The sequence below is a fragment of the Scardinius erythrophthalmus genome (genome assembly GCF_964197995.2).
Source record: "Scardinius erythrophthalmus genome assembly, chromosome: 5".
NCBI lineage: Eukaryota > Metazoa > Chordata > Actinopteri > Cypriniformes > Leuciscidae > Scardinius > Scardinius erythrophthalmus.
The window spans coordinates 36,596,170-36,611,456 of NC_138225.1; the positions used below are offsets into that span (position 1 = coordinate 36,596,170).

General features: G+C 39.2%; 1 protein-coding gene across 2 annotated transcripts in view; it reads left to right on the top strand.

Moving 5' to 3' along the window:
- Positions 1 to 12,896, top strand: part of LOC308691701 (neurogenic locus notch homolog protein 1-like) — a 48,864-nt gene extending 35,968 nt beyond the window's left edge. For both annotated transcript variants that reach the window (XM_081367196.1, XM_081367197.1), the window contains exons 20-34: positions 101 to 254; positions 364 to 548; positions 747 to 879; positions 1,948 to 2,205; positions 2,314 to 2,426; positions 3,101 to 3,669; positions 4,301 to 4,735; positions 4,823 to 4,971; positions 5,871 to 6,084; positions 6,341 to 6,431; positions 6,554 to 6,716; positions 8,450 to 8,748; positions 8,845 to 8,992; positions 9,974 to 10,071; positions 10,217 to 12,896. In XM_081367196.1, coding sequence (XP_081223322.1) covers positions 101 to 254; positions 364 to 548; positions 747 to 879; positions 1,948 to 2,205; positions 2,314 to 2,426; positions 3,101 to 3,669; positions 4,301 to 4,735; positions 4,823 to 4,971; positions 5,871 to 6,084; positions 6,341 to 6,431; positions 6,554 to 6,716; positions 8,450 to 8,748; positions 8,845 to 8,992; positions 9,974 to 10,071; positions 10,217 to 11,536 — 4,329 coding nt within the window. In that variant the 3' untranslated portion in view covers positions 11,537 to 12,896. The remainder of the gene's footprint in view (positions 1 to 100; positions 255 to 363; positions 549 to 746; positions 880 to 1,947; positions 2,206 to 2,313; positions 2,427 to 3,100; positions 3,670 to 4,300; positions 4,736 to 4,822; positions 4,972 to 5,870; positions 6,085 to 6,340; positions 6,432 to 6,553; positions 6,717 to 8,449; positions 8,749 to 8,844; positions 8,993 to 9,973; positions 10,072 to 10,216) is intronic.
- The last annotated feature ends 2,391 nt before the right edge of the window (positions 12,897 to 15,287 follow it).

Here is a 15,287-nt window from a genome sequence, read left to right on the forward strand (position 1 = left end):
TTTTTTGAACTTTAACAATAAAATAAGATAAGGTTAGATAAAAGAGATTTTAACTCATGCATGTTAAAATGCGAGCACTGGATGAATTCTCGTCTTGCAGGAGCTGGTGAACTGGTGTAAGCCGTCTCCCTGTAAGAATGGAGGTATCTGCAGACAGAGCGGCACTAGGTACAGCTGCCAGTGTCAGACAGGCTGGACTGGTTTATACTGTGACGTCCCCAGCGTTTCTTGCGAGGTGGCCGCCAAACAGCAAGGTAGGTTTGTTTGTATGAAAGAAAATATCTTTGCCACTTACCACACATTTTGGCGAGGCTGTTCAGCGTTTAACCAATCTGGTGGGATGTTTGCTTCTCCCACTTTTAGGTGTAGAGGTGGTGCGGCTGTGTCGTAACTCTGGCCAGTGTCTGGATGCTGGAAACACACACTACTGTCACTGTCAGGCCGGATACACAGGCAGCTACTGTGAGGAGCAGGTGGATGAATGCATTCCCAATCCTTGCCAGAATGGAGCAACCTGCACCGACTACCTGGGTGGCTATTCCTGTGAAGTAAGTAAAGAAAATCTGGTGGTTAGGGAGAGGAATGACTGTAGAAGAAGACACTTTAGGTTAATGCCCGCTAATTCACCCTTCTTTGTAAAAGAATTGCTTGTTTGGCAAAGATGGAAGAAACCGCCAAGTAAACAGAAAAAGGCTTGTTTTATGTTTGCCATTAATTCGCCTCGCTCTTTTTCTGGTTTCTTGAAGTGCGTGCCAGGTTATCATGGAGTGAACTGCTCTGATGAGATCAATGAGTGTCTGTCTCAGCCCTGCCAGAACGGGGGCACATGCATCGACCTGATCAATACCTACAAATGCTCCTGTCCCCGGGGAACACAAGGTCGGATATCACTTCCTCTGTTTTGCTCTTTTTGCCCATTCCATACTTCATTAATTAGGTCTTAACTGTTATCAGCAGGCTTAGATGATTCTATTTGATTGATGTAGTCATGCTTAATTACATCTCATAGATGGAGTTTTATTTCATAAAATGGACAGAAACTTTTAAACAGTGTATTATATTACCCAGTTGCATTTAAGTTAGTTGTCCTTTCTCTTTGTCTCTAGCTCTGTGATTTTAAGGCATCATAGGAACACTCAAAACAAGAGAAACACCAATATTAATATATATATATATATATATATATATATATATATATATATATATATATATATATATATATATATATATATATATATATATATATATATATATATAATATATATTGATCTTAATTTTTTATTTTTAACTTAATTCCTTTCTTTATATTAACATAATTATACTAATAACATTTATAAATAAAATGTATGAAACTTTATAAATATTTTTTTATTTCATTATATTTAATTTTTCATCATATTATAAACCTATAATTAGTTTTACATTTTCTAAAATCAGTTTAATTAATTTTTTTCAGTTTACAGTTTTATTTTTAGGCTTAGAATATCACATTGTTAGCTTAGCAACATGCTAACATAAAATTCTATAATATAACTCTAGGGTGAATCACAATATAACCAACTTGGATTTGAAAAATCAGACAACACCACAAAATTAAAATTCCTTGAAACATTGCGAATGAAAATCAGAGTACAAATGATGTATAAATATGAACCTGTAGTTTTAAAGATGTTGATTATGTATAAATATGGAAATATTTTCTTTTTTATATCTTTATTATCTTTTTTCCCTATGGAAAAAAAGGAATGGGATTTTGACTTCCAGGACCCGACTGTTGCTCTCTGCCTCTGTATTCCACATCAGTCAGTAATGACTGTTATTCTGCCTTAGAGGACAGCTGATACATTGGCAGTATACAGCGAGGAGCAACAGAGCCTGTATATACATCTCTGCTAGAGTGTGTTAAAGCAGCTTTTATTACACCTTTGCCCTCCGCTCCTCTCTCAGGTGTGCACTGCGAGATCAACATCGACGACTGCACACCCTTCACCGACCCCATCACCCATGAGCCCAAATGCTTTAACCAGGGCCGCTGCGTGGACCGTGTGGGTGGGTACCACTGCATCTGCCTGGCCGGATACGTGGGGGAACGCTGTGAGGGTGACGTCAATGAATGCTTGTCCAACCCTTGTGACCCCCGTGGCACGCACAGCTGCATCCAGCTCACAAACAACTACCGCTGCGAGTGTCGCACAGGATACACAGGTACAGCACAGGCTACTGTGAACCATTTCTTCTTTGATTTAGAGAGTAATGCTACTCTCTGATCCTGGTGTCAAAATGTGTAATAACCTTGTTTGTGTATCCCTACAGGTCAGCGCTGTGACAAAGTGTTTGATGGCTGTAAGGGGAAACCTTGTCGTAATGGAGGCACCTGCGCTGTGGCTAGCAACACTCCTCATGGCTTCATCTGCAAATGTCCACCGGTAGGTCACATTCTCTGATACACTTAACCAATGGTCCTTTGAACCTGATTTGCGTCATTTCGATCCTGTTCTCAACTCTTCTGCCTTATTATTTCATATCCATTACACATAATTTTTTAAAGTTAATTTCATTCTCTACAATCATACACTATCGTTCAAAAGGGCCAGTACATTTTTTATTTATTTAAAGAAATGAATACTTTTATGGAGCCATGATGCATTAAATTATTAAAAAGGGACAGACTTTTTTTTTTTTTACCATGTAAGCCTTTACTAAAAAAATGCATTTTAAACTTTTATTAATACAATTTTTGTATTGTAGTACATGGTTTCCGCAAACATATTAAGCAGCACAACCGTTTTCAACATTGATAATAATAATAAATGTTTCTTTAACACCAAATCAGCATATTAGAATGATTCCTGAAGAATCATGTGGCACTAAAGACGCTGGAAATTCAACTTTGCCATCAAACAGATAAATTACATTTTAAAATAGATTAAAATAGAAAACAGTTGTTTATTATATTTCAAATTGTAATAATATTTCACAATATTACTGTTTTTACTGTATTTGATTGAACAAACTTTGTACAGAAAAAAAAAAATCGTACAGAGGTTAAATGGTACTGTAGCCTGCATATTAACATAAAACTTGTGTATGTCTCGTTTAGGGTTTTACAGGCTCAACCTGCGAGTATGACGCTCATGCTTGTGGGAGCCTCCAGTGCAAAAATGGTGGTACATGCGTTTCTGGTCACAAGAGCCCTAAATGTCTGTGCACCCCTGCCTTCACTGGTCCTGAGTGCCAGTATCCCACTGAGGGTCACTGCACCACCAATCCCTGCTACAACGGTGGCACGTGCGAGTATATCCCAGAGGCCCCATTCTACCACTGTATCTGTCCTACTGGCTTCAATGGCCTCTTCTGCCACATCTTGGACTACAGCTTCCCAGGCGGCTCTGGTCGAGACGTCACACCTGCTCCAGTGACGAAGAGCTGCGAGATAGCAGAGTGTGAAAACAAGAAGGGCAATAAGATCTGTGACAGCGCATGTAATAATTATCCCTGCGATTGGGATGGAGGGGACTGCTCACTGAACTTCAATGACCCGTGGCAGAACTGTTCGGCCGCGCTACAGTGCTGGCGCTATTTTAATAACGGGAAGTGTGACGAACAATGTCACAACGCTGGATGCCTCTATGATGGATTTGACTGCCAGAGACTGGAGGGCCAGTGCAAGTGAGTGCTATCTGATCATTTGTAACACAAGTTTCAGTGCAAGGTTTCAGTGGGTTACTTGTTTGAACTTCAAACAGTTTGAAGCTAAAAGGATCATGCTGAAGAGAATTTGTCAGGGAGTTTTAAAATTGTGATTGCAGGTCTGAAAACAAAAAAAAAACATGGATTTTTTTCTAGTTAAGCTTAGATATGAAATATTTTTCAGTTAGAATTTTCTATTAAATATTTATTTTATAAGCTTAATTTTTTATTAAATGATTTTTAAAATCCAGTCTTTTTAAAATGGCTATTAAAATTTGTAAAATATATATATATTATAAAATTAGAGCCTATGGCCTCGTGGGCAGTGCTCTGACGTGTAGTGTGGTTGCGCTTTGGGCGACCCAAGTTTGAGTTCCGGCTCATGGTCTTTTCCCAACCCCCATCCCCCTCTCTCTCCCACTTCACTTCTTGTCCTCACTCCAGCTATACTCTCCTAATAAAGGCACAAGCTTGTAGTCCAGCCATCAAGACCAGCTTGGGAAAGCTAATAGCCATAAATGGCAATCTAGAAACTTTGTAAAAGCACAATCATAAGCTTTTTATCTTTGTTTTCCATGCCATTTCTAAACTCTACTCTCCTCTCTCATAGTCCACTCTACGACCAGTATTGCAAAGACCACTATTTAGATGGCCACTGTGACCAGGGCTGCAATAATGCAGAGTGCGAATGGGACGGGCTGGACTGTGCCAACAACATACCCGAGAAGTTAGCTGCTGGACTACTGGTTGTGGTGGTCCACATTATGCCCGAGCAGCTCCGAAACAACTCCTTTGGATTTCTGCGAGAGCTCAGCAGAGTGCTCCACACCAACGTCGTTTTCCGGCGTGACAGCAAGGGAGAGGAAATGATCTACCCGTATTACGGCAACGAGCAGGAGCTGAGGAAGCACAACATCAAACGATCACTAGATGGCTGGAACGGTGCTTCTAACAACGTCATGAGCTCGGTAAAAAGCGGTATTTACAATATAGTAGTGGAAGGAGGGAGAAAACGCAGAGAACTGGATGAGATGCAGATCAAAGGGTACGTATGTTACAACTGAGCCCTCACCTGCTTTAAAAATATGTTTTAATATAAATCAATAAAAATCATGCTTTTGATTTCCATCAGCTCTGTGGTATACTTGGAGATAGACAACCGCCAGTGCTACCAGCAAACCTCCGAGTGCTTCCAGAATGCGAACGATGTGGCTGCTTTCCTCGGAGCCCTAGCTTCCAGCGGCAATCTGAATATGCCTTACGTCATCGAGGCCGTCACAAGTGAGTGTTTGGCACGAGTATTGTCGTGTGCCTCACGTCTTCCCATAATGCCTTTAATCAAGACTAGGCCTCACATCTTACTGCATGTATTCAGTAGCAACCCCCCTCCCCAACCTTTAACCCCACCGCCTCCTACCGCGGATTACCGGGATCACTTTGAAGTTTGTGCGTTTCTTCCTTATAACAATGAAGCAAATGTTCTTTGTGCATTAGACAGACGAAGCAATCAATGCGGCAGTCTGAGGGCAGATCCACTAGCTCCAGGCACCGAAAATAGCTAATTGATGCAAATCATGTCAACTCATTTGGCCCAACAAGACACTCTCACATACATGCATATCACCCATACATGGCATGAATCTAAAATGATGGGGGGCTGCTGCAACCTTAACCTTGTTGAATGTACCAGACTTAATGCATCTCCAAGGGTTTAGGTGAGCAGAGTTTATCATTTCAAAATCGTTAGTGGAGAGAGCTTGAAAAAAGAGAGGAGAAAAATTGATCGGGAGTGTGCTAGAAGTTGGGAGTCTTTGTTATCTCGAAAATCCTAATAAATCCTTCGTCTTTACAGCTTAAAGTGTGCGCGGTAATTTGAAGTTCATTAATCCCTCCCTTTTTTTCCCTTAAAGAAGAACGGGTAAAGTTGTCTCCTGGTACCCTGGGCTGAGAAAGGGGAGAGGAGGTGTTCTTTCTTTTCTCTTTTTTCTATCCTCCTCCTTTTCTTATTTGCCAGCTCCTTCTTTTTGATGAGAAGCGGTTAGCAATTCTGATTAACAGGAACGCGTGCCTCGCTCTAGTTTGTCTGTCCATCTCCAGCGATTTGTGCCTCATCGTTGCATGAGGAACATATTCGTGTCCCTTTTGTGGGTCTGACATGTCAACTGTGCTTCCTGTGGCAGGTAAGATTGATGGACCCTCGCCCATAGAGCTCTATCCGGTCTACGTGGTTCTGGCAGGACTGGCACTGCTGGCCTTTGTCGGCGTGGGAATGGTCGCTTCCCGTAAACGCCGCCGTGAACATGGTCAACTTTGGTTTCCGGAGGGATTCAAGACTAGCGAGCCCAGCAAGAAGAAGAGGAGGGAGCCAGTCGGCGAAGACTCTGTTGGTCTGAGGTGGGTTCGCTGCGTCATCTTCCGATATCAAGTTTGAAGGGACAAATTAGGATGGAGGACAACTTTTTCATTTGAAGTTATGATCATTTGTTGAGTTTAATTTAATTGACTAGTTTTAGGAAGAAAGTGGAGGCTGATAATCAGTGACAGTTTTTTGGTGTTAGAGCACAATCTTTAAGTTAGTTTTGCTGGGATGTAGTAAAGTGCAAAAAAAAGTTATTTCAGCATGTCTAATGAGTTCTTTTTCTGAAAACAGGCCACTTAAGAACTGTTCAGACATGTCACTAATGGATGACAACCAGAATGAATGGGGAGAGGAGGAATCATCAGACACCAAACGCTTCAGGGTGAGCAGAGCAACAGAAAGCGCTAACATTTACATAGAAGTGAATATAAAAAGCCTCTTACAATGAATATTCTTGCATTAATTAATACAATTAATTACATTTTTCAATCACTCCTCTTTTAGTCTGAGGAACAGGCGATTCTTGATTTAGATGATCAGCCAGATCACCGGCAGTGGACGCAGCAGCACTTAGACGCAGCCGATCTGCGAATCCCATCCATCGCTCCCACACCCCCTCAGGGCGAGATCGAGAGCGACTGCATGGACGTCAATGCCCGAGGACCAGGTTAGGCATTGTTGTATAATAATAAAAAAAGAAAAGATTCCCCCATGTAATAATGATTTTGTTATTGGGTTTGCTGTTTTTTCAATAACAAGAGAACAGTAATTAGAATGTGAATTTAATTAGAATTATTTTTTAATATGTTTCTATTTATTTATAATAAAATGTTATTAATTCATTCAAATTTAAATAACATTTTTAAATTATATCTTTCTATAACATTTATTATTAAACAATTTGATTATAATATGATAACATATATATATATATATATATACACAATGACACACACACACACACACACACACACACACACACAAATATATATATATATATATATATATATATATATATATATATATATATATATATATATACTGTAGATACATACATAAACGTGGTAACACTTTAGTTTAGGGTCCAATTGTCACTATTGACTAGTTGCTTATAAGAATGCATATTACTAGGATATTGGCTGTTTATTAGTACTTATAAAGTACATATTAATGGGTTATTCTGCATGATCATACTCTACATCCTTTAATCCTAAATACAACTTAACAACTACCTTACTAACTATTAATAAGCAGCAATTAGGAGAATACTGAGGCAAAAGTCATAGTTAATAGTTAGTTAATAGTGAGAACTGGACCCTAATCTAAAGTGTGACCACATACACACACACATATTATATATGTAAAATGTGGCCTCATTGATCAGATAATTAAGTAGTTAACTATTAGATTTTACATATATTTGCAGGGAAATCATGGTAATTATTTAGCTAACACAGATATGGAGATATTCATTCTAATTTTTTCTGAGAACTCAACCTGCCTAAAATTCTGGATTGTGGATTACACCTGTTCCTCGGTTTGCACATAGTGTGTGTGCGCGTTGTCGAGTGCTGGGATGAGGAACTGAATTGAGCTCTAAGTAGGAGTTAATGCTCAAGGCCCTGAGGGAAAAGGAATCCACTTCAAAGGCTCTGACTGAAAGATGTAAACCCCGGGGGACTGAGCACTTTTTTACCAGTCTTAACGATTCATCCTGTGATATTCTGCTTACATGTGTTTTGCTAATTAAAACTCTTTATGAAATGCTCTTCTCTTTCTATAAGCACCAATATACCCCTGACAACACTTTAAGATAGTCAAAGGCAACATTCTTTTGGTATCTCTTTGCAAGCTGTTTTTCCTTTTTTTTTCCTCTTTGTGTGGATTGATGTTTTTAAATCGACCAAATCAGGCCTGATTTGGGAATAGCTATTCTTTTGAAGCCGTGAAGCCCCTGTCGAAGTCAGAAAAGAAAGCAGCTTCTCAGAGTGATAATACTCAGTTTTACCAGCGGTTGAAATTTCAAAGTGTGGCCCGCGTCCCTGAGCTTTACCAAACCGCCGCGCTTGATTACAATCCGTTATCGAAGCGATCTGGGGTGATTGAGAGAGGCAGCGCGTCAAATCCTACTTCGATTTGTTTGTTTCTTTGCCGTTGCTTTGGTCCATCACTTTAAGGAAAAGATTTCTTCAGATTGCCGTCAGACTACTCAAAGGAAAGTTTTTGGCCCTTCAATGGAGTTTCATTGGTCTCAGGTTTTTCTATAGTATAAATAACAATGAGAACTGGGGGTCTTCCTGGAATTTAGAATTTGAAAAATGAAAGTCTCCTTTGTATAAAGCATCAGCTACATAAATAAATGTAAAGGTAACAGACCTTCACTCTCTTTTTCCTCTCTAGATGGCTTTACTCCTCTCATGATCGCATCCTGTAGTGGAGGAGGGCTAGAAACAGGGAACAGCGAGGAAGAGGAGGATGCTTCAGCAAACGTCATCAATGACTTCATCTACCAAGGCGCCAACCTTCACAACCAGACAGACCGTACGGGTGAGACGGCTCTACACCTGGCTGCCCGCTATGCCCGCTCGGATGCTGCCAAAAGGCTCCTGGAGGCCAGTGCAGATGCCAACATCCAGGACAATATGGGACGGACTCCATTACACGCTGCTGTGGCTGCAGATGCACAAGGAGTCTTCCAGGTATGTGAACCAGCCCTGCATAAAGAAACACAGGTTTAATATTCTGTATTTCCATCGACTGATTCCTAAGCATGTTAACCTTTGTCCCTTATGCAGATTTTGATACGGAACCGTGCCACAGACTTAGATGCCCGCATGCATGATGGCACCACACCTCTGATACTGGCAGCAAGACTGGCGGTCGAGGGCATGGTGGAGGAACTCATCAACTGCCATGCTGATGTCAATGCCATTGATGATTTTGGTATGACTATTACACTGCCTTACTTAATGCATGCACTTGTCTTAAAAATCTGATCTAAAGGTTAATTTTAAAATGCTTGTAAATAATTTAGCTGACAAAGAAAAATTGTGCTCATGAATTTATAAATAAATAAATAGATAAATTATTAATAATAGTAATAATAATAATAATAATAATTAATGTAAAAGATTATTAATATTATTATTACTTAATGTATTAAATCAGAAAACAGCCCAGGTAAACCAGTTTGCACCTCATGAAGTTGCTTGAGATAAGATAAGGTACATGTATATCTAAGATATACCGTTTTAAAAAATATGGGTCATTAAGATTTTTTATTAAATAATTTTTGAATGCATTAAATTGCTATATATATATATATATATATATACTGTATATTTATATATATATATATATTAAATGCTGTTTTTCTGAACTTTCTATATTCAAAAGAATCCTGAAAAAGATCATGGGTTCCACAAAAAATATTTAAAAAGCACAACTGTTTTCAACATTGATAATAATAAGAAATGTTTATTGAGCAGCAAATAAGCATAATAGAATGATTTCTGAAGGAACATGTGACACTGAAGACTGCTGAAAATTCATTATTGCCATCGTAGGAATAAATTACATGTTAAAATGTATTAAAATAAAAAGAAAACCATTTTAAATTGTAGTAATATTTCACAATATTACTGCTTTTACTGTATTTTTTGATCAAATACTGTAAATGAAGACTTTGTGACGATAAGAGAGTTTAAAGAAAAACCTAATTTAATTTAATTAATTTAAGTTTTTTGTTTTGTCTATTAATTTTGATGACTTAACCATTATTCTAAAATATTGAAAAAGATAACAATTAAAGTTGAGTCCAAACATTTGACTGTTAATGTATATACTATGGCAAGATAAATGTCAGATTTATCACTATTGTATGTTGTTTTTCACATGCTAAAGCACTTTCTCTTTGTGCTGCAGGTAAATCTGCTCTTCACTGGGCAGCAGCTGTGAACAACGTAGAAGCGGCGATGGTGTTGCTTAAGAACGGAGCAAATAAAGATATGCAGAACAATAAGGTAAGCAGCTCTTGCTTTTCTTTAATCACAAATAATGCTTTGTGTTATTGTAGACATTCGCATTATACTCAGATTAACAGCATAGCACAAAACCATTGTCATTTTCAAAATGCTTTTGGCTAACTAATTCTTTTCCCACGTTCAGGAGGAGACTCCTCTATTCTTGGCAGCAAGAGAAGGAAGTTACGAGACTGCTAAAGTTCTGCTCGAGCATTTTGCCAATCGGGAGATCACTGACCACATGGATCGGCTCCCACGGGATATCGCTCAGGACAGAATGCATCACGACATCGTGCGGCTCATCGACGAATATAACCTGGTCCGCAGCCCTCCCATGCACAGCGCCCCCCTCTGCACCACCCTCTCCCCACCTCTCTGCTCTCCCAACGCCTTCATGGGCGGCATGAAGCCCTTACAAAGTAAGAAGCCCCGCAAGCCCAGCGCAAAAGGCATCGGTTGCAAGGATGGCAAAGACATGAAAGTCAAGAAGAAGAAGACACAGGATGGAAAGGGACATTTGCTAGACAGCTCGGCCGTGCTCTCGCCGGTGGATTCCTTGGAGTCGCCCCATGGGTACATATCTGATGTCGCCTCCCCACCCCTAATGACATCACCCTTCCAGCAATCGCCCTCCATGTCGCTTAATCACTTACAAGGCATCTCAGATACCCACATGAGCGTCAACCATCTAGGCATGGGCAACAAGCAGGACCTGGCCCACATACAGTTCGATCCGTTACCCCCACGTCTCACCCATCTGCCAGTGGCCGGTTCTAACGGCTCAAACGTCATGAACGGCCAGTGCGAATGGCTTGGACGGATGCACGGTAGTATGGGTCCTCAAAATCAATTCGCTGCCATGAGGAACGCCTCAGGTCAGGCCAACCTTCACCAATCCGGCCTGATGCCGTCTCTCCACAATGGCCGCCCCGCTACCCTGTCTCAGATTTTGAACTATCAAAGCCTGCAGAACGCGCATCTCACCGCTCAGCCGCATCTAATGCAGCAGATGCAGCAGAACATGCAACAGAGAGCGCAGCAGACAGGCGTCCAGCTGCAGCACCAGAGCACCAATCCACCCAGTGGCGTGAGCCAGAACTTCATCGGCGCTGAGCTGGGTGGCCCTGAGCTCCAGCAGAGCGCAGGGAACAGCATGCCCATCCACACCATAATCCCCCAGGAGACCCAGTTGCTAAACCCGTCCTCTCTGGGCCCCAGCATGGCGGGCACGCAGTTCCTGACGCCACCTTCCCAGCACAGTTACTCAAACGCCATGGACGCCAACACCCCCAGCCACCAACTCCAAGTGCCTGACCACCCTTTCCTCACGCCGTCTCCAGGTTCACCGGACCAGTGGTCCAGCTCGTCGCCCCATTCCAACATGTCTGACTGGTCGGAGGGCATTTCCAGTCCTCCCACCAGCATGCAGTCGCAAATCGGACACATACCTGAGCAATTCAAATAGAACAATAAATTAAAAAATAAAATAAAATCAAGGAACACTCCATAAGCCTGCTTACTGAAGGGTCATTAAAATGCCTCTTGTACTAACCATATTTTTTTTTATTTATTGATATTTTGTTATTTATACTTTTTTTCACCATTTATTTTTACATTTGGGCAAAATAAATTATCTTGAAGAAGAAGGTAAATTTTTATAATGCAATGCTATTGACCTCAATACACTGTACTCAAATGTACACACTGGGTATTTATTGGTCTTAATATGCCTGTTTTTTTTTTTTAGTTAATCGATCATTTTTTTAAATTGATTTACACCTAATATTGTATAAATTTGTAAAAAAAAAGTTATTGTACGGGCATTTTAGGGAGCACGTTTTTATACAACGAACTTCAGTGTTAAAGTAGATTTATGTTGTCTGAAACAAGCTGCTTTTCCGTTATGATTGAATTTCTTACGCGTTACGTCGTCTGATATTTGTTTTGGTTAGGTTCTGATTTGTGTGTGTGTTACAAGATTTATACTACAAATAAGTAGTGGTTTTATAATTGAACATTTGTATAGTTCAAAGTGATTTTGCTCTTTCTTTCGTTCTCTCTTTCTTGTATATTAAATTCCTGCAAAAAGCAGATTTCTTAATGTCCACTGTGAATGTGGATGTGAAAGTGAGGATCTGAGCTACTTACAGGAAATACTTAATATTGACTTGTATGAAACAGGTGCCAATATCAAGTGATCTGTATCTTTCCTCCCAATTTTGTAGAACTGGTCACGTGGCCAAAAGTGTCTGGGGTTTTATGGAGGTGTTTCAAATTGAACTTCTCTTTACTGTACTTCCAGTTTTGTATCTTCGTTTGAGCCTATGGCTATATGTAAATAGATATATTGTATGCGTTTGTCATGTAAACAGGATTTTGTTTCAGAAATCTTAAGTGTGCCATGGAAATTTGAAATATTTTAATGCTACGTAGTTATGTTTTCTATACGCAGAACGTCTATATATTTTTTTTTCTCAGTATCACTGGGGTAGAGACAAATATAATAAATGTAGGCTATACACAAATCACTAGAGGATATGCCATATAAAATAACACAATTAGATGATTTATGACTCACTATTGACCACCAATAGTTTTCCACAAAGTTAAAAGGTCCCAATAACGGGCTGTGTCATGTATCCTCTTTAAGCCATCAGTACTTAAGTGTTCATCAGCTTTGAACCGCACTGAGTATACAATATCTGTAAATGTTACATATCTGCAAATGTGTAGTTTACATGCAGAGTATTTTCTGTCAGTTCTACTGTCTGTACAAGTTTCTTTGCATAATAAAAGATACCTATGTGTATTCAGATTTCAGTCTCCTTTGTTGTATTTCTGTCTTTCTTCCAATAACACTATTGTATGGCCTATTTAGCTTATCAAGTGTATTTCTTTCACACTTTAGCTTGATTTATATCAAAGGTCAAAGCCTTTATAGACAGCAACTCAAAACAGATATATCCAAAGTTATCATTGCAATAAAAAGTTGGGTTTGAATATCAAAGAAAATTGTTTCTTTTTTTCTTATTTTATTTTTATGACTAATGTTTATATACTAGGCCGCTAATGGTTTTATTTCATTGGCCTATCAACAGCGCCATCTGCTGCTGAGAGCTGAGAGGAAAAATGCCATCGTTGAACTAAAGCGGCCAACCAGCCTTTAAATGTCTACTTTAAGTATGTACTCATTTTGTGAGGCTCATCTATAATTATTATTTTTTTTGTTATATTTACATTTAATTCTTTCTGCATCGAATCATTCGTTTGGGGATAGGCAAGTTTGCTGTGATGTCACAAGAATAATTAATTAATTAAAATAAAAAGATAGCAGAATATTAATGAATTGATACTGATAATAATTTATGCTGATGATTCTAAACCTTTGGGACCATCCTCTCAATATCCTTGAGGCAACTCTTCACAATACTAGAATTTGATTAATTGTTTTTCTGACTATACCACGGTTTACCACCACTTAAAAGTCAGCTTGAAACGGAAGTTGTGATAGTCTTTTCTACCCTATTGTGACATATATCCGAGTGAAATGGCTTCTTGAACAAAGAAAAATGCTGGCTGCGTCCGAAATCGCATAGCCTACTCTCTTGTGTAGGTACTTATTTTGAATAAGTAATTACTTAAAGGAACAGTATGTAAGAAATGTATTTCAATTAATCATAAAATGGCCCTGATATGTCACTAGACATTAAGAAATCATGTTCATTTCAAATACTTATATCACTGACAACAAGTCAAGTCAAGTCATCTTCATTTATATTGCACTTTTGACTATGTAAATTGTTTCAAAGCAGCTTTACATAGATAAGCGTATAATTTAAGGTAACAGAGATTGTTTTGGCTTTATAGCGGTTCTTTAAAGTTATTTTCCAGCTAAAGTTAGTTTTGATTGATTTGCTTCCGTCGCAATGATCATTTGTTATTAAATTTGGGGCCGCTAAGACGACATCATTCTCTCTACACAGACTTTAAACACAAACCTGTGAGAAACGCTGATGGCGGTCACATGCGCATTTAGAATTGGTTCTATAGCTATGTGCGTTTGAATATACGTGCGCAGGTTTGGAATTCCCTACAAGCCAAGCCTAAACAAAGTACTTGTCTTTCCTTATAAATTTTGATAAAGAATTTTATTTTATTTTGTCGCTTCGGGGTAGGAACGCAAAACGAATTTTCCCGACTACGCCTTATCTGTAGAGTGGTAAAGGGATCCTCCATAGGGAGAGCCTAGTTGGCACTTCAGCACTGCGTTGTCATCGGGTCCAGGCGGAGGTCCTTCGTCAGATCTGGATACGGCCTGGATCCGGCAGGCTGCGGGAAAACCTCGAGATAAACACAGACACTAAAATTAGCGTAGATGCCATTCTTCTTATGATGTAACGAGTACATCATGATTTATGGGAAGTGTTCCCGGTTCCGGCTGACCTAATCTATGCAGCCTAACATTGAATTATAGAAGTCTATAATGTATTATGTGTCTTTAATCTTGCTTTGAACTGACAGAGTGTGTCTGCTTCCCGGACAATGGTCGGAAGACTGTTCCAGAGTTTTGGCGCTAAATAGGAAAAGGATCTACCGCCAGCAGTCGATTTTGATATTCTAGGTATTATTAACTGGCCGGAATTTTGAGATCGCAATAGACGTGAAGGACTATAATGCGTTAAGAGCTCGCTCAAATTACAGTGTAGGCTACAAAGATCTTTTCTTTTTTTTTCTCAGCCTTTATCTTGGTTGCTTTTATAAACAGACAACCAATTATTTAACAGTGCCTTTTATAAAAGAGACTATAATATAACTAAAAATTACCATTATGTAGAATATTTTTGTACTTCACTTTTATTAGTTCCCATGTTCATTACAATGAACAAAGTAATTATGCAATTATTAAAATACAAATATATAGGCTAATAAGTGATAAAAACATCTAACATGGCCACTTCTAACGGATTTAAATTGTCTGCTACTTTTTGCCAGCCCTTTCTCCTGGCATTTGCAGACTTTGAGGTGTTCCCTGGCGTTTTGATTAAACATTAAAATTCTGAATAAACTTCGACTATTAGTTCTTGCTCTGCTGAGGAGAAAAACTGTGCGCGCTCTTTGGCCACGCTGAGCAGCTGATCAATGTTTCTACTATCGATACATATCCCCTTTTCAACCAGCGCATGAACGCGCAGTTCTCGTACTGCGTAAGAGTATCT